General features: G+C 43.3%; 1 protein-coding gene and 1 long non-coding RNA gene across 3 annotated transcripts in view; both read right to left on the bottom strand.

Annotated features, from left to right (window-relative positions):
- Positions 1–512: 512 nt before the first annotated feature.
- On the bottom strand, positions 513–6627 carry LOC139437078 (uncharacterized). The gene is made up of 2 exons (XR_011646626.1): positions 4100–6627; positions 513–787 (listed from the first exon to the last, which is right to left on the bottom strand). It is a non-coding gene; the product is annotated as an uncharacterized lncRNA (long non-coding RNA).
- A 2692-nt stretch (positions 6628–9319) lies between these two features.
- UPF2 (UPF2 regulator of nonsense mediated mRNA decay) overlaps positions 9320–19716 on the bottom strand; it is a 137485-nt gene continuing 127088 nt past the window's right edge. Inside the window, exons 20-22 of one of the 2 annotated variants that reach the window (XM_004468865.4) lie at positions 17908–18049; positions 16082–16202; positions 9320–10613 (exon numbers count right to left, since the gene is read on the bottom strand). In XM_004468865.4, coding sequence (XP_004468922.1) covers positions 10604–10613; positions 16082–16202; positions 17908–18049 — 273 coding nt within the window. In that variant the 3' untranslated portion in view covers positions 9320–10603. Of the gene's footprint in view, positions 10614–16077; positions 16203–17907; positions 18050–19716 lie in introns of those variants that run through there. The other variant, XM_004468868.3, reaches the window with a different exon arrangement.

Here is a 19716-nt window from a genome sequence, read left to right as displayed (position 1 = left end):
AACATAACCAACACCCTTTGCCTGTCCTCCGGCAGAAAGGAGGTCTCCAGAAAACAGGGCCACTTATCAATGCACGTGCTTGCGGACAACCTGTGAACACAGGAGGCCTGGTGCCTGGCTATGCACACTACAGGAATGGAGGAAGTGGGAAGCTCTGGCTGTGCTGGCCTCAGCCACTGACCTCAGCTGGGGACCTTCTGCCTGGCCTGTCCCTCAGTGACTGAGACCACCGGGGGGCTTCCGGCGTGCCCTCCTTCCTCAATTACAGAGACCACCTGGATCTTCTGCCCACCCTCCCTGCTCGGTACATGAGCCACATGGGACACCTGCCTGCTCTCTCCTTTTAAGTGAGACGACCTGGGGATTTTCTGCGTGCTCTCCCCTCTCAATAACGGAGACCACTTGGACCTTCTGAACGCCCTGCCCTCTAACCAGATGAGACCAGTGGGGGAACTTCTTGGTACCCTCCTGTTTTAACTCCCTAGATGCTAAAGCAAACACCATGCAATGGGTGGGCTTAACAGCAGGAATTTATTGGCTCACAGTTTGGAGGCTAGAAGGCTTGCTTCCTTCCAGAGTTGGTATCTTCCAGCTGGCTGGCAATCTTCGGGGTTCCCTGGCTTTTCCGTCACATGGTGATGCACATGGCGGCATCTTCTCCTTTCTCTTCTGGGCTCTGTTGACTCCCAGCTTCCGGCTGTTTCCTGAGGCTCCTCGCTCTGATGGCCTTCTCTATCAGGCCTCCAGTAGTAGGATTAAGACCCATGCAGATTCAGCGGAACCACACCTGAACGGAAGTAACCTCATCAAAAGGTCTTAGTTACAGTGAGGAATGGATTAAGATGAGGAACGTGCTTTTCTGGTGCACTTAACTCCAAGCACCACACCTCCCCTATCAATCAGTGAGACAGCTTGGGAGAGCTTCTGCGAGACCCAACCCTCTAAGGGATACTACCCAGGGATCACCTCTGTGCCCTACCCTCAGCGAATGGTCCATCTGGGGACCTACTGCCTCCTGCCCCCCTCAGTATCCACCACCACACACAGACCTTCTCCACGCACACCACTGCCAACAATTTAGAACACCTGGTGACCTCTGGCATGTCCTAACCTTCTCAATAAACCAGACCTGTTGAGGACTTACTTCGTGCCATAATCATCCTAGTGAGACCACCTAGGAACCTCTGCAGAGCCCCCCCCCCCAATTAGTGAGATCTCCTTTGGACCTTCTGTGAACCCTTCACTCTAAATTCCACCTGGGGACTTCTGGTGTCCTCTCCTGTACCTAGGTACCTTCTGCAGCACGTCCCTCACAAATAAGTGAGACCACCTGGGGACTTTTCTGAACGCCCTACCCTCTCAATAAGTGAGACCACGTGGGACCTTCTGCCTGCCCTCCTGTGCTTACCTCTCAATAATAGAAACTGTTCATTTGGGACCTTCTGCTTGTACTCATTTTTCAATAAGCAGAGCACCTGGGAATCGCTGTCACCCACCCCTCTATGAAATGAGGCCACCTGGGGATCTTTTGCATACCCTTCTCTCTCAAACTGAGTCTCCCTGGGGACCTTCTGCCTGCTTTCCCGTCAATGACTGAAGCCTTTTTCTCCATGTCCTTCTCCCTTAATACCTGAGGCCAATTAAGGACTCTTTGTGTGCCCATCCCCCTACCCGGGACCCTCTGCATGCCCTCCCCCCGCCACTGTGCATCCCCCTATCCCAGAGAGCTTCTGGGTGTCCTCCCAATAAGTTAGACTCCCTGGGGACATCTGTGTGTGCTCCCTTCTCATTGAGACCACTTGAGACCATCTAGAGGCCATCTTCATGCCCTAACCCTCTCAATAAGTAAGACTACCTTGGGTCATCAAGAGATGGTGCCATATCAGGGACTCATTGTTGGTCTCTAGCTGGCAGACTGGATGTTCACTGGTGGCCATGCAATAACCAGATCAGCCGTGGTAAGAGGAAGCACCTGCTGCTGAGCCCCCAATTTGTCTTCCTCCCTGCCATCTCACCCCTTCGTCCACGTGCTCATTGTGCAAGCACTGGGGTGGCTGACGGCACTGAGGTTGGCTGTGTCAACTGGCAGGGTCATTTTGTCAGCTTAGTGTTTTCTTTCATGTTTCTTCCATGGTACTCTTTAGAGGTGTTAATATGCAATGCACAGGTCTTCCTATTTGCACCCACTCACCTCTCCCTCAGCCCTCCTTGTCTCAAATCCCCTAATCTTCCTCCTCCCAGATCCCTGACCAGTTGGCCAAATTATCTGCCAGTGCCATAATACAAATATATTCTTGCCTGGGTCCCTTTGTTATTCCAGTGGTCTGCCCATCAGGAGGATTTTTTCCTGTCCACTGCACTTCCAGGCCACCTAAGTGGGGCTACACAGCTGCCATCCATTTTTGGCTTGCACCCACATACTGAGCTGACCCATCTTTGGGTCAACTGCAGGCATTTGCTTCCTCTGTTAGCTGGTCTTCCCACTTTGCGCCATGACAAGTATGGCACTCTAACCTCACAACATGTGCCACTGCTTTTGCCATGTGTCTAGAAGCCACCTCTGGTCAGCAGAATGGCCTTCAAGGATATACACACCCCAGTCCCTGGGACCAGTGAGTATGTTACCTTACATAACAGGAAAATGGAGACTGCAGATGGAATTTAGGTTGCTAATCAACTGACCTTAAAATAGGGAGATCATCCTGGATTATGTGGGTGGGCCCAACATAATCACAGGGTCCTAAAAGTGGAAAGCCTAAGGGGCAGTCAGAGCGATGCCCTGGAAGGACTCAGCTGTTATCGCTGGCTTTTAAAACAGAGGAAGGCGACCTCTAGAAGCTAGAATAGGCAGGATGGATTCTCCCCTAGAGTCTACAGGAAGGAAGACAGCCCTGCCGACACCTGGATTTTAGCCCAGTGAGACTCATATCAGACCTATAGACCCATCTATCTGACTTACAGGACTGTAATATAAAACTTTGTTGTTTTAGGTCACTAAGTTTGTGATAAATTGTTATAGCAGCAACAGGAAATTGATACAACACCCTAGTGCCAATTTGCACTATCTCCTGGCCCTTGGGCAGGACACTAAATCCTGTGTCCAAAGGAGGGCTCCAAATTGATAAACTTACCCTTTCCAATTATATATTCTAGCCACGGTGATCACACACCCTCAGAAGCCAGTCTCACATGTACTCTCCTAGCTCTAGTTAGTACACACTGGCTAGGTCTCCAGTCCTTTTAGAGTCCCTGCCTTCCCTTATCACGACTGCGCTGTTACGACTTAACCCTACTCACAGGTCTGGTGACCAGAAGGGAGAGTGGTCTGCATCTTCAGCCAGGTGGGACATGCTAGCAGGCTCGGAGGGTTTAGGGGATCCTGGGGATTCCACATTTATAGACATTAAGCCGGACCACTCCTTCCCACCTGTATCAGGGCCCTGATCTTGACCTAACAGCCCTGCCTTGGTTCAAGATTTCATCTTCCTTGAGGCTGGGCTACTCTGACAATTAAGGCCTGGGCCTCAGCATTTCCCACTCTCCCCTGCAAGAGCTGAGAGCCCCTTCATATGCCAAGGAGGCCTGCTGGGTTTCAGCAGTCCTGATCTTTTCCCCAGAGTGTCATTCTCTTGAGCACTAGCCACTCAATCCCATGGTCCTTGGGGTCACTACACCCCGTATTTCTCAAGTGCCCAAGGCAGCACACTGGCTACTCACTAGCTGCTAGTGCATCCCCTCCCACCGGTACACCATCCCAATTACCCCTGGTGAGAGTTTTAACTGGACACCATCTTCTGCCCCCTTACCACCCAGGCAAGGTGAGTCGTAAGTCTCTAAAGCACCACCCTATTCCTGTCTCCTCAGCAACAACTTGGGGAACCAGGAATGACGGCTGGGTCCCCAGGTAGCTGACTTAGGTGGACTCGAGCATGCAGGATGGTGAGTAGGGGATGCCCTTGGAACCAACCACCACGGCGGGGAGAGGAAGGCACTGGACCGGGCAGAGGGAAACACCAAGCTGCTCCGCCGCTGACAGCCTTGGGGCAGCTCTGGAGCCAGGACCGGCCTTTGGAGTCGACCTAGTCACCCCATCACTCACCGTGAACGCTCAGCCAGGACGGGGTGTGGTCTCGGCAGGCGCTCTCTGGCAATGCTGCTGGGAAGGCTGAGGGCCGAAGGTAGCTGCGGCTAGTCCCTCGATGAACAGGAGCCTAGGCGGTGCATCACAGTATCCATCATAATTTATCTCTATTTGATATTTTTAATTATTGTTTATGTTTCTCCTTTTGAGAATGGACGCTCCATACGAGCAGTGTTTTCTCTCGTTTGTTACCGTAACTTCAACACTTAGAGCAATGCATGGCACACAATGCATGGCACAAATATTTGCTGAGTGAAAATACTTCGCATTCAATTTTCACAGCCACCCTGTAAAATTACTTTTATTCTCCTTGGACAGATGAGTTCATCAAGGCTTAGGTTAGTAGAATTTGAATCCAGCTCTGCCTGGCCACATGGCCAGCTGTCCTCCTACATTAGAATGGTGGAAAGGGTATGGGTAGTTGTTCCTTTGACAAAGGCGAGGGTGCACATTCCAGACTCAGTATGAACCGATTATAAATTACTAAAGGATTTAGGCCATTCCTTAGGATTCCTCATAGGCTGTTTGCAATTCAGTACCCCCATGTGCATGGAAATCTTGCTAACCAACCCCAACTCCATCCCCTTGGGCTTGGCACACCCAACTCCCCTCTTTGATTTGGAAGCTCACTGCCTCCCATCTTCCTCCCTTCACTTCTCATTCCTTGTTAATTCTCTCAAGGAAGCTGGGCAAAAACCCCACTGTCTCAAGTAGTTTCCTGACCCACTCTGTTGAGCCCCGCCCTGTCTCTTCCAAAGGACCCCTTGGAAGTCTGTGGCCCTGATGATGCTCTCGCAATAATGTATGGGCTGGTTAGGCCCAAGGGTCCATTCGTGCTGACGGCTCAGAGGCTGCAGTGAGACTTTTTGGCTGCAGGAGTCATAAAGGCTAGGAACACCATGTGTTTTTAATATTAAAAAAAAACAACAACAACAAACCACCACCAAAACTTTATCATTGGGAAGAGGAGGAGCAGGGGGGAAAACATTACTGAGAAAGAATAAAGGGTTTATGCCTGAATTTAAGTGACTGGTCATCTCTGGGGAGGGCAGGGCAAGGAAACCAGTGCTGGCCCAGGCTCGACTAACTGGAAGGGCATCAAACCCCTGCCGTCCAGTGCAGCTGCGGGCGCTTAGGCCTAGGATTTCAGCAGGCCTGACCTTGGTCCTCACTCTGCCCTCGTGGGTTTCTGAGTTCCAGGGCAGAGCCTGCCTGGTCCACTTTGCAGACGGCACTGCATCTGGCCAGAGACGTGGCGGTGGTAAGACCACCACCAAGAGTCAAGCTTTGAGAGTATTCAGAGCCGCAAGCCCAGCAGCCCACTAATTTCTCATACAACCCTCACACAGTCCTATCCCCATCTTGCAGGTGAGAACACAGGTTTAAAGGTTTTTGACTGCCCAAGGCCAAAAGGTGGAGAGTGCTGGGCCTCAGTGTTCCTCTAATGAGCGAGTGGCCGGGGGTTGGGGGGCCCTTTGCTGCCCCTCTGTGTAGCTTTTGCTTGGGTCTCCTGAAAACACATCTCAGACCCAACACTGCCTTACTGCAGGTATAAACGAGGCACACACGGCTTTCTGCGGCAACACAGGAAGCCCACCGGCTCACCTCTTAGAGATCACAAAGCAAACCTTCATGGGGTCAGAGTGGCCTTCTCTGCCCATCAGTCCAGATGAGAAATGCCCTGCCTAGGGCTGACCCAGCAGGCTGCATGCCTTCAGGTCACCCTGCATCAAAGCGAGCTGTGCAAACGATGGATCAGTGGGACTGTTTCCTCTTTCCAAGTTCCTGAGTCAACGAGGCAAGGAAGAAAAAGATGCGAGAGCTCCTCAGCAGGTCTAAGGCTGGGCAGTGCGGGGGGGGGGGGGGGGGGGGGGTGTGCTTCTGGAGGTGGCCATGCCCACTGCTTGGGCAGGGCCAAGCTCCTTAGAATTCCCACAGTCCAAGGACAGCAAAGTTGGGGATTTCACAAGGGGTCCCTACTTGAAGGCCTATGTTCCTCCTTCTAATTTCATCTCCCCAGGGTGGGTGAGCAGGCAGAGGCACCTCTGCTATAGCTCAGGACTGGGGAGGACAGCGAGGTCTCCTAAAAGTGGCGATCCCTTGACTAAATCTGGAAGGGCAAGTCCTTTGGGCAGGCAATAGAGGAGGACACTCCTGGCAGAGGGCAGCCCCTGCAAGAGGTACGATGGCACAGCTGCACTGGAGCTCTTGCTGTGCCAGGCCCGCGCTGAGGTCCCAGAGGCCACCACTGAATTTCACTGGAGTGTTCACATTTCCTGTCTGTCTCCCCTGCTAGAATGCTAGCTTCACAAGGGCAGGGACTTTGTTTTTGGTTCTTCCCACTTTTTATCTCCAGTGCGTAGACCTGTGCCCAGAACAAAGAATGGAGTCAATACTTGTCAAGTGAATCTTTCTCTTCCCTTGGTCTCGGAGTACTCATATAGAGGCTTAAGTCCATGAATCCAATATAAAAATGACTATACAGCCTAGAAAACAAAATTTTCAGTATCATGTAGGAAGTAAAAGAAAAAGTAAAACATTAGGGCATGCACACTCAGCAGAAATTGATATGCTTTTCCCAATAACTACAAAATTAGAACTGCTGCCAAGGAAATAAACAGTTGAGTGATAAATTCAGCAATTTTTAGACTCTTACAGAAATACGTGGTGTATATGACATAACTATTATAGACCAGAAGTCCTTGGCTTTAAGTTGGACCTCTGAAGGTTAAAGAAAAAAATCACCCAAAACATGATTTTACTTATAACATGCTTTTTTATTTATTTTAAATCATTGATTTCACCCTTCAAAACATCTAGAGAAGCGAGCACTATACTGGGAGTTAGGACCTAAACCCTCCAGTCCTAGATAGTGAAAGGAATGTTTTAGTAGTGAGAGACTGGAGTATTTAAAAAAAAACAGACTTTAGAAATAAACGTATAGTTATGTGGACAACTGTTTACATTTAAAACCTAAGCAGGCACCAACTTGAGGCTGAGCATAGTAACGCCCCTCCCCATTTAGTTCACGTGACCCTGCCCCTTGACCACAGACCACTGTCCTCAGACTGGCACCCAAACTGAGTTGGGTCAGCAGTTGCTGGGATATTTAGACTTGGCTGCGCAGGCCATCAAGTCAGTTCCCACAGCTGCAAGATACAAAGCTCAGGTCAGGAGCAGTGTGCAGCCAAGTTCACAGCCAAGAGAATGATGCCGAGGACAGGAGGAAGCAGATGAAAACTCACTCTGCATTTAGTTGCTGCTTGAGCCCAATGATGTTCCTGAGCTTGGTTTCATGCTCTGGCATCCTTATAATAATCTACTTTACATAGAGAAGAATTCAAATTGGCCAACTTTCACTTGCAACTAAATGACACAATGGGCTTCTGACTGGCTACCAGTTTACTCCTGTACATATAAAAAGTTTAAAACCACTTTAGAAGGGAACTAAAATATGTTTGTTTAATCTCTGCTTTAAGAAGATAACTACATTTTTAATAATAGATAAAGTCTTTCATTACAAATATTCTGATGAGATATGATCTGGATGGAAATCTGGGGTCAAATCCTGTCTGCTGATGGCCTCAACACTGGGCCTATTTCTTTCCTATCAGGAAGTTATTTCTGCCAATCACAAATATCTGGATACCACTATTACTGATTTTACTATCCTGAAATTAGGTCTCTCCTTCTCTCTGGATGATTCCTCACCTGTAAACCGAGTGTTCCTCCCAATAGTAACATTCTCTGCCATCCAGGGATTAACACCCGCGGGCTCTGGGCCTCTCCCTTCTGCGCCATGCAGGTCCTTCTCTTGGCTGTGTGCCTGGCTGTATCTATTTCCCAGTCTGGTTCCTCTAGGTTTAGGGCATGGCAGGCTGTATGGCCACATATAAAGAAAGAGGACAGGAGGGCCTAAGGCACTCCAGGAGGACAGTGCAGAAATTGACTTTGAGACATCTGTGGGCTGCCCAGAGGGCTTTTTTAGTTTATTTCGCAAAAAGCAACCAAAGGATCAAAGAAAGTAAAGTCTGGCAGGGAGTCTTGTTAACATCTGCTTACCTAGTGAATCACATGAGAAAAAAGGAGGCCCAAATATTGACAGCGTTAAGAAAATCACAGTATTTTCTAAAATTCAAATGGCTTTGCCCTTTATTTATTTGAATATTTAAAAGCTTTCTGGAGGTTAACACAGAATCTACTTTACATATTGCTCATCTTTTCACCAGTAATTTATCTTTTTTGTAGTAATCTTACTGGATAAAGTACCAGTGTTGCAAAAATCAGATCTGGTTCACTTTATGGTCCCCAAAACATATTATGACTGCTAGTGACCTTGTTCTTTCCAGATGAAAGATGAAAGGTGAGTGAAGGTGACCTACCACGGCACGGCAGATCTGCAGATCTACTCCGCCTTGCGCGTGACAGGTAGTAGAAAGGGTGAATTTAGTAGAAAGGGTGAATCCCTGGCTTCCTCCAACAATTCAAAACCTAGAAATAATACACAAATGATAAAACTTGTGAACCATTCTCCCAAAGAGTAGAACAGTAGGTGACAGCATACAGGTCATCAATAAAGATGATAAGATTTGAAAGATACACTTAATAGAATTAAGTGAAGGGAAGTTTTGAAATTATTTTTCAAAGTAAAAGTCTATTTCTTTTCAATTTCTAATGACTTAGATGCATTTTTGAAATTTTAGCAATAATAATTATAGCAACTCCTTTTGGATTCTGTAAGTCAGTCATGGAATTAACACTCAGAAAGAAACAGAAAACAATAATTGTTCTCGCTATTCCTTTTTGAGCTGCCCGCTTTTCAGAGAACTTTTATCAACCTTGTTGCACATACTTGAGTAAAATCACAGGCTCTGCCTCATGTTAAACCATGCTGTATCACCATTTTCGAGCTTAAACAGCTTTAAGCTTATTCCAAAGGTATTTACTCTACTGGACTCACAGGAAACTTTGTGTATCAACCCGAAAGTTAAACTAACTGATGCACCCAAGAAAATAAATAATGCAAATACGGAACGTAAAGTGAAAGTAATACTAATAGTGAAATGCTAAAGAAGTTGTCTCTAAGAATATTTTATAAAGCACAAAAATGACCTTGGAGGATTACGATTCACCTTTTTAATAAGTTTCCAAAACCAAATAAAACAACCACACCAAACCTAAATTACAACACTTTATTGCAGCATCGGCAAAGGTCAGATTTCTGAAGCTGGTGAAGATCGGGCAGCATTTCCATGTGAAATGTTACAACTTTACAAGTTTTGTTTCTTATTTAATTCTACATGCAGAAACTGAAACATGGTAAAAGAAAAAATGCAAAATAGCTAGAAAAAAAGATGTAATCCAGTTGTAGCATACAGATGTGCGCTTGAACTAAATTCACTATGCCTGGGGGAAAGCAAACAAAAGACAGCTGTCCTACAAAATCAACAGGTTGTCAGAGACAGACTAAGAACCCTCACTTCTATTTAGTGGGGAAAACCAAACCAAACCAAACCAAACAAAAGCAAAATAAAAGCTCTACTTGTTTCCATACTTTGTTTAGAGACAGAGGCTGTAAACCCATGAAGGTCAACAAACTGAATTATTCAGATCCACTGCTTGTTGTCCTTCGTTCGTTTTCTGTGGCGTGCTGACTGGCACGTCGTTGTTCTCAATGATACTTACAATGGTCTCAGCTACATCCCTGTGCCTGGGTTGGTGTCAGGCTTTCCTAAGCCACCTGAAGTTATGCTCTTTGTATACTAATAGGCTTCACATTTTTCTTTTACCCTAACAGGTAATTTTATATTACTGACTCTGATGGATAAAACAGATTTTTCTCCCTCATCCCTTGTTCCTCCTGAAACAAATTCCTAAACAAAAGCCTTCCTGGTGGATTATCTGGTATTTGGATATCTTTCATCATTTTGTTGTCCTGCATGTAAATTTTTACTAGAAGATTTTACTGCTTGCTCTATACTTTTCTACGGTAGTCCTGGAGCCCCCAAATGTATCTTCTTCCAACATGGGATGGTCAATTCAGAGACACTGTAACTCAAATCAGGTTTAAAACACAAGTTCATTTCCCCCATACCATTACCATTGCAACCTTTTCTTCTCCGGCTCAATCATCTCATTGACAGCTCAGCTCTTCTTGGTGTAACTGCTCAGTAGTCAAGTCAACCACCTCGTTTCTTGACTGCCATTCTCAAGAGAAGATTAACCCTCGCGTGATTCCCATTACAAAAGGCCTTTAACGCCATTTCTGGAAGCGTCGGCTTGTTCCGGTGTTGGCAGAGGCTGGTGGTTCTGCCTCATGGCCCCAGCCTGTCCCAGGTTTAGATTCGCAACTCTCTAGACCGACATGCTGAGATGTGTCCGCTGCTCTCATTCAATTGCTGGAGGACTCCACTATCCACAACATCAGATACAGGACCTAATGAAATGACACGTGCTGCTGGATCAACGTCTCCTGAAGGCACAAAACAGGGCAATGTTAAAGAGCTGACTGCTGCAGGACAAACCTCTAACAAGAAAATGTCCCTCAATGCTACCAGCACTGCTGAGAGACTTCTCTAAACAAATGACTGTTTTTTTCACAGCATATGTACTCTCTACTGGAATATGACAAAACAGCAGCAGAAAGGTACCTGGAAGAGAGATTCTAACAGTGAGTGCAGGGAACGTGCTGGCCAGCCCTGGGGTTGTCCATATGTCTAATTTCTGAGATGCTAAGAATTCCTGGCTTGTTTCTTAAAGGGCAAGTTACATCAACAAGAAACTTTCAGAGTAAAATGCAAGTATGGAGAAGTATATGCTCAGGTAGATGCATCCATAGCTCTTACAGAACTGAATTTAATGGACAAAAAGATCAGTAACCCCAGCATTCACTGAGAGAAAGAAAGACAAGACCAGAGCCTGCAAAATCACGATAAAACAACTATCTAAATTAGAAGACTTAAACAAATGGAATGAATGTTAGGGAAAGAAAATGCTCACAGTCTTTGATAAGTAACATATACTTGCATGACTAGTTATAGTGAAGGGTGTCATTTGAGTAGTTTACAGGTGAACAATCACTCTGAGAGATTTAAAAATCTAAGCGTTCAAAACTATTTATAACATACAGTTCGGATTAAATGCTATTCTAGGGGGACTCCATTTTATAACAAAACTATCACTTACTCAGTCTTCTTTGATAAGGACATAAAAGGAAAGTATAGACTCTCCTTAAGCTGGATTTTTAAAAAAAGTATATAAAAAAAAAGTATATAAAAAAAATAGTATAGCCCCCTGAGTCTAGTAATTCCTGGCATCAGCTGGGAGCTTATTATAAACAATCAGATTCTACATTTCAATATGAATTTGAAAGTTTGAGAACTATGGAATAAACCATATGAATTTATAGCACATAAACCATGTAAGTACTAACACTTGTCAAAGTCACTAAGTTTCACAGTTTTTTCAATATAGTAGAGTGGAAAACAGCCTTGTTTGAATGACAGAATACCTAGATCATAGTTCTGTTTATTGCTCTACCGCCATTCTAACTCTGCATTATAAGCAAATGCTTATAACTTGTTAGAGCATCACTGCCCAGTAAGAAGGGCTGAAACTTTAATTTACACTCCTACTTCAAGGGTCCCTGATGAGAAATATAAAAATTAAAATAATTACATTCTAGGAGTCATCAAAATCCATAGGTGAGAAAAGCTTTGAACTGCTTTAATAACTAGTTTCTAGATAAATTTTCTTTTATTTGCTATAAAATAACACCACTAATACTAACTGATTTTTTTTTTTTTAAAAGCTCTAGCCAAGTTAAGAATCAAACTGAAAAGTTTCTCAGACTTCACTCAAAGAACTGTTCCTCCTTCACAGAGGAATTCACCACTCCAACATGTTTTTCCTCAGACACCAGGTGAAGCCATTGCTCTAGATAAACATATTTATGCTAAGGCTGGCCCAGAGTTAAAGAGAGAAGAAGATAAAGAGAAGCCAGAAGAATCCATCCCATCAGTTATACTCTTCAAAGGACTGCATTTATTCACTTAAATTTAAAAAATGGTAAAGAACATCTGGTACTCTGAAAGGCTCAAAACCTCATGTTTACATGCTGCTTGTTCTTCTACGATGTTCATCCACACCTACATTTTAGGAGCACTGACTTTGAAAACAGCATGTATCATACTTTACAGAGTGCCAGGGTAACAATGATGGACAAGATAGGTTTTTTTTTTTTTTAGTTACAATTTTAAGAAGAGATTTTTCAACAGGAAGAGAGAAGCTCAAGAGTTGGGACCCTCACAAAATCAGGAAAATAAGAGGGAATAGCTGGGGAATAGAACAGGCGGTATCAGATCTTTAGGAGAAAGTTTAAGTGGCTGAACAGACTAAAAAGTTCCTTTGTCCACCCAACTAATATTTCCTGAATCACCAAAAGCTACCACTGCCAGTCACCAACAGCTTGGAGGACAGGCTAGGAATCCCCACCCTCCCAGAGTCATCTCATGGGAGAACAGAGACAACTAAGAGGTGATTAGGTAGGACAAGAGCTGTGAAAAAACAGTGAGTCACAGCAGCAAACAATCACTGGCCTATGGCACCCTTTGGAATACTAAGATGAGATCTAGAAGATGAACAGAAGTCATCCAGGGGGAACACAGGAGAGTGTTCCAAAAAGGGAGTGGCAAAGGAGAAGAAAAAGGCCAGCTTGGTTGGGGGCAGGGGAAAGAAGAGCAAGGAAATGAAGACAATACACAAAGCAGACCCACATCACACAGGTCTTGTTATCCACGGTGATGTGTTTGGGTTTCATCCCACAAGGCACGAGGGGCAGGGAAAAGGTTGAAGCCCAAGAGCTTCCATACTCAGCTGAGATTTGCATTTTAGAAAGATCACTGTGGGTGTAGCAGAGAATGAACTAGAAGGGCTTGAGATTAGAGACTTCAAAGTCCATGAGGAGGTTGCTGGTAGTAATTCCAAAGAGACAGGAAGGCAGCTGGATGTAGGGTCTTGGCAGTAGGGGTAGAATAAAATGTATGTGTGAGAGAGACAGTTAGTAGCAGAATATAAAGGATCTGTTCATTAATTAGGCATGGAAACTGAGGGAGAGGGATGGGTCAAACTTGAACTCTCCTCTTCTAGTTTGGACAACTGGTGACCAGTGCTTCTGTTTACTGAGCTAGAGAACAGAGAAGGATAAACAAGCTTAGGAGATAGGGTTTATGCTTTATGAAGTCGATGTATCTGTGAATACTTGGTAGGTGTTTAGAAGAAGCTTGGACAAACAAAAACCAAGATGCAAGGTCTGGGCTGGTCCTGAGCCATAGGAGGGATCATATCTACAGAGAGTATACAATGAAAAGAGAACAGGGCCTTGGACTGACCCTGAGGGACACTACCATGTATAGCTGGAGTAGAGTGCATACAAAGGAGTCGGACAGTCAGACAGGAAGAGAGGAACCAGAAGGCAGCAGGGTCACAGAAACCAAGGGGAGAGACTCTTTCAGGAATGAAGAGGGTCCACAATGCTAAATGCTGCTTAGATAACGTCTCAGAAGAGATTAATGAATATGCAATAAGCAAGTAGCTGGTGACCCTGGGGAAGACAGATCTGGTGAAATGGCAGGGATAGAAGTCACACTCCAGTGAACCTAACTGTGAGTGGGGGTGTGAGAAAGAAAAGAGCAGGTGTTGCCATTTCTTCGAAGTCTGACTGGGAGACAAGGGAGGCAAGACAGAGAGTTAATGAAGACTTCTGAAAAATGACTAACTGGAAGCAAACTAAGTCCTTCCATTGTGCAGGCACACACATCTAATACTGCATACAACTACACATCTGTTCCCCCATATTTATCTTTGTTCCCTACTGTCTAAGAAATGCCTGACACTTAATAGACTTAAATCTATTAAAGTAGACTTAAATCAACTTTTTGTGATTAATTAAGCGACTAGGACAGATTTAGTTCTTTCAAGTATCTGCACTTGGTTTTCCCACAGGACTCTAAACTTGAAGGTGAAGACTCTGTCTTCCAGTAATTTTTAATTTTCCCTGACAAAGGCTGAGCCCATGGTAGATACTGGATGGATGGATGCTGAGGGAAGTAAATCCTACTGCAGATACCAATTATGTCATTAAACCCCATAATGACCCTGTAAAGTTCTGACACACACACTTTTAAAAATTAGGGAAAGATGCCTATACTTGCAATATCGAACTAAGGAAAGATTAGATGTTGATAAAAAATAATGCTGTTCTGAGAGGTTGACTGTAATACAGACAGGAGAAGTTGATGGAAAACAACAAGATAAAATATTTCAACAGTTTTGGTTTCTGATGACAAGGCAGGAAGGAACAGATAGTATAAAAAGCACTGATGTGTACTTAAAGCAACTCTAAGAAAATGCAAAAGTAAGAAACTTAACATATTTCAATTTCTGTTCACCTAGTTTCTACATTTTGGTAGCAATAAAACAGACTTTAAAAAAAAAATAGGGAAACGGACTTTGGCCCAGTGGTTAGGGCGTCCGTCTACCACATGGGAGGTCCGCGGTTCAAACCCCGGGCCTCCTTGACCCGTGTGGAGCTGGCCATGCGCAGTGCTGATGCGCGCAAGGAGTGCCGTGCCACGCAAGGGTGTCCCCCGCGTAGGGGAGCCCCACGCACAAGGAGTGCACCCATAAGGAGAGCCGCCCAGCGTGAAAAGAAAGAGCAGCCTGCCCAGGAATGGCGCCGCCCACACTTCCCGTGCCGCTGACGACAACAGAAGTGGACAAAGAAACAAGACGCAGCAAATAGACACCAAGAACAGACAACCGGGGGAGGGGGGGAAATTAAATAAATAAATAAATCTTTAAAAAAAATAAAAAATAAAAATAAAAATAAAAAATAAAACAGACTTTATTAAAGGACTGTAATGAAGTCTGGATAATTAAGAATAACCCAATATCTTTTTATGCCTAATTAGATGAATTTGTATATCATCTCTAACTTGGTATTTAAAAAAAAATTAGCCTCAAAAGATGTTAAAGAACAGATTCCCAAACTGTCTTGAGAAACCAATTTTCCATATTACAATTTTCCATATTACAACTATGCGAGTACATAGTTCAAAGAAAAACGCTATCTGGAATAAACATATTCAGTGAGTAAAAGACACCTACATTCCCTCCAATGCTACTACTCTCCTCAATAAGGAACTAGTTCTGCATATGTTAGTATATGCTCCTCAATTTCTCCTCCCCTATTCCTACCAACCAAGTTTAGACTGTATATCCCTAGTCTGAACACTAATACCCAGAGTGAGAGCAGTAAGAGCAGCAGAAGGATGATAGGGGCTGTTAGCTCAGATCCCAGGAAAACTTTAAATAATTTTATTCCTTAAAAAAAAAAAAAGAATGACGCCTTATTAGGGAAAATGTGAAATTGCAACTCCTTAGAGTTTTAACTATTTCATATTAAACAACTCCTATAATTATTAACTGGCACAGATCCCATCAGGAAATTTCAGAAGTTAAAAAACAAACCAAAACATCTCAAAACAAACTCTACCTGCATGCTTTAAAGTCTAGAAAACAGGCTAAATTTTTATAAGCATTAGGGATTACTTATTACGGACCTGAAAAATCCTAACCCAAACCTGTAATTTCTTTCAGAACAATCTATAACTAGTCCTCTCTACAAATGCAAAAGAGAAAATAAAAAACCCAAAGTCCACTCAGAAAGAGTGAAAGCCAAGATCTTTGTGGTTGAAAACAATTGTCTTTTTAAAAGTTATCACTACTGTATAAAACTGATATTTCTTTTCACAAATATCTACAATTCAAAGACTCCCATTTTGCTAAATATCAGGTCTTTAAATATAACATAGAATTCTATGACTCAAACGGACATTACGAAACAAAGAGCTAAGGAAGGAATAAGTAAGACTGTCTTACCTCCCACCAGTCTTAAAGATTAGATCTGCATTAGGTGCTCCCTTTGGATGTTGATAACGAGGCCGACGTTCACGATTGGTGTTTGCTGGAGCCGGGCGCTGTGCAAGAGACTGCATCATTTCTGTAATTAAGAGAAAAATAGAAAATACGTTAGCTCTTATAAATGCACTCCCCCTATGAAGCAAACAAAATCCTAAGAAAAGTTTATTAGTTCTGTTGGTAATTGACAAAAGAAAAATAACCATAATTCAAGCTAAAGTGATTAAGAAATATTGAAAGGGCATACCAAGAGATAAGATTATTTTAATATCCAATCTTCACCTTACTGTCAATTTGGCCACTAACATGTCCTATAAGGCAGTAAACCAATGTAAGAGGCTAAGAGCAATGTTTGCAGCAAGATAATATTGGTTTAAATCCCAGCTTATGCCACTTACTAGCTGTGGGTCTTTAAAGTCCAAATTTCCCTAAATGTAAAATGGAGATAATAATAGCACTCATCACACAGAGTTGTTGTGAGGATTAAATACTTTCAAAAAGTACATAAAACACTGTGTGATTCAGAGTAAGCACTCAGTGAGTGTTAGCTATTATTATTACTATTATTATTAAGAACACTGGGCATCAATTAAGAGAGAAGATTCTAGAAGTGGAATTAAAAGACAGGAAACCCCAAACCTTTACTTACAAGACACTCTCTTGCACAAAGAGCAGTTTGTTCAGTGCAGTGCTATGGGCACAACAATGTTTACAGTGCTACAATCTGGGTGCCACATGAATACCAGAAGGCAGACTCAAGAGCTGTCCATGGACTCTATGATTATGGTTCCAAATAACACAAAAGTGCTGGAAATGTTTGCATAAAACTGGAATCCCAATGAGTATACCCCTCATATCCAAAGGAGCATGGGGGGAAACGGACTTGGCCCAGTGGTTAGGGCGTCCGTCTACCACATGGGAGGCCCGTGGTTCAAACCCCGGGCCTCCTTGACCCATGTGGAGCTGGCCCATGCGCAGTGCTGATGCGCGAAAGGAGTGCCGTGCCACGCAGGAGTGTACCCCGCATAGGGGAGCCCCATGCGCAAGGAGTGCACCTGTAAGGAGAGCCGCCCAGCGCGAAAGAAAGTGCAGCCTGCCCAGGAATGGTGCTGCCCACACTTCCTGTGCCACTGACGACAACAGAAGCGGACAAAGAAACAAGACGCAGCAAATAGACACAGAGAACAGACAACCAGGGGAGGGGGGAGGAATTAAATAAATCTTAAAAAAAAAAAAATAATGTAAACTATTAAAAAAAATAATAATAATAAATAAAGGAGCATGGGTCCCAAATAGACAAAAAGAGGTAATAATTGTTGAATTAATTTGCTCACAATTAGCTGGCAACACAAGGCAATTAAAATTGATTATCTTACTTAAAAACATTGCTAACAGTATAGAATTATGGCATTAGCAAAACATGATCAAAATTGTATCTCTGTTATTTTACAAATAAGTGAGAGGAAAATGATACAAGGGACAAAACATGACATGAAAAGGTGAGGAAGAATAACAACTTCATCCTCTGTATTTTTTTTTTTTTACTTGCATTAATTGTTTCATTTATTTTTATACTTTATTATAGCCTGTGAGGAAAAAATAGAGCTTAAAATAATTTCTGTTATTTGAATTATAACTGCTTTATTTCCTGTACATTGGTTTCTAGGTTCTTATTTTCTCTTTCTCAATGTATTTACTCATTTGCATTATACACCTTCATCCTCTGTATTTTTAAAAACACAAAATGCATCAATATTTTCCACTTCTGTCCTATAAAGGATTTATACCTTGATAATCTTCTTGCTCTTGCCGTTCATTGATATCTAGTGTGAGCTTTTTCATTCTCATTCTTTCTTCTTGTTCTGCCTGTTGCTGGTTCCAATGATTTGCAGCAAGTTGCGAGGACATGGGTACATTAAGGATCTTAAACTGAGAAAAAAATAACAAAAGAATCACAGAGAGCTTGAGAAAAATTGGGAAAAGAAATTAATAATCTTGAAATGACAGAGAGAATTAAACGTTCATAAAAACAACGCTTTTCCTTTAGTAAAAATCAATAGATAACAAATGCTAAGAACATAAATAGGTAACAAGAATTACTATAATAGAGACAAAACCCATCAGAATTGAATAAGAGCTAAAAATGTCATCAAATTCAACTGCCATAAAAAGCAAAAGTTCTCTTTACTGCACCCTCCTTAGAAGCACACATCTGACAATTGGGGACAGTTTTTAATATCATGTAGACTCTATTTGTCAGAAAGACTAGTAAATAGCAAACTGAAATTGTAACCTTTTTCATTTCTATCCTCTAGAACCAGTTCTAGAGTCCTAAACTACACAGAACAAATCTAGTCCATCTTCAGCATTAATAACCCTTCATATTTGTGACGATAGCAATTATGTTGGGAAAGAAGGAGAATTAAGCAGTTGACCCATAAGGTCCATTTCTCTGTATAGGGAGACAGTTTTTATCTTCAGAATGCTTTTGTTAGGATAAACCTAGGATCTATGGATATGGGATATGGCTTCCTGGAAAATGTTGAGTGAGCTATGTAACTAAGAAAAAAATGGAGATGTTTCATGACCTAAATTCTATCTGCTGTGGACAACCTACACATCTCATCTACACCTTTAGGCCAGAGGCATGTCTTACGTGGTAAGGAAGGACTGGCAGTGCTCAGGATCCCAGATTTCTCTCTGGTTGGCCTGTGCTTTCTGATTGCTTGCATTGCCAAAAATATTAAAGTTTAATAATGCATTAGATCTCTAATTCATGTGAGTCTGCTTTAACAGTTTGATTCTTTGTATTAACTTAGGTGTCTTCTCTTGATATTCACTTTCATGATGCACTTCAGTTTTAGTTTGTGTTGCCCTTAAAACGTTATACCTAGAACACTAAACACATTATACACGATACACTAAGGTGGAAAATATTAAGTGTGGGTGTGAAACTATCTATAAAGCCAACTAACTGTATTTCATATTTATCACAGCATATAATTAAATAGCTCGTTTATCACAAAATAAAAATATATTTCAAGATAGTCCACTTAGCTACAAATCTAGTAAAACTCAGGTCCTTTACCCCAAAGAACACAGTTTGACATGATTTCCTTTTAATGACCTAGTACCAACATTCCTTACAACTTTCACTGATAAGAACTCAAAATCATTTTCTTTTTTTGCCTTCTTAAAAAACTTATTTTGAAATAATTTCAAAACTTATAGGGCAGTTGCAAAATAATAATACAAAACCCCATAAAGAGAACTCCAACAGGGAAACGGACTTTGGCCCAGTGGTTAGGGCGTCCGTCTACCACATGGGAGGTCCGCGGTTCAAGCCCCGGGCCTCCTTGACCCGTGTGGAGCTGGCCCATGCGCAGTGCTGATGCGCGCAAGGAGTGCCGTGCCACACAGAGGTGTCCCCCGCGTAGGGGAGCCCCACGCGCAAGGAGTGCACCCATAAGGAGAGCCGCCCGGCGCGAAGGAGGGAGCAGCCTGCCGAGGAATGGCGCCGCCCACACTTCCCGTGCCGCTGACGACAACAGAAGCGGACAAAGAAACAAGACTCAGCAAAAAGACACAGAAAACAG

Source organism: Dasypus novemcinctus, chromosome 20 (genome assembly GCF_030445035.2).
Source record: "Dasypus novemcinctus isolate mDasNov1 chromosome 20, mDasNov1.1.hap2, whole genome shotgun sequence".
Lineage (NCBI taxonomy): Eukaryota > Metazoa > Chordata > Mammalia > Cingulata > Dasypodidae > Dasypus > Dasypus novemcinctus.
The sequence above is the reverse complement of the archived record's forward strand: the minus strand, read 5'-3'. Positions and strand labels throughout refer to the sequence as shown.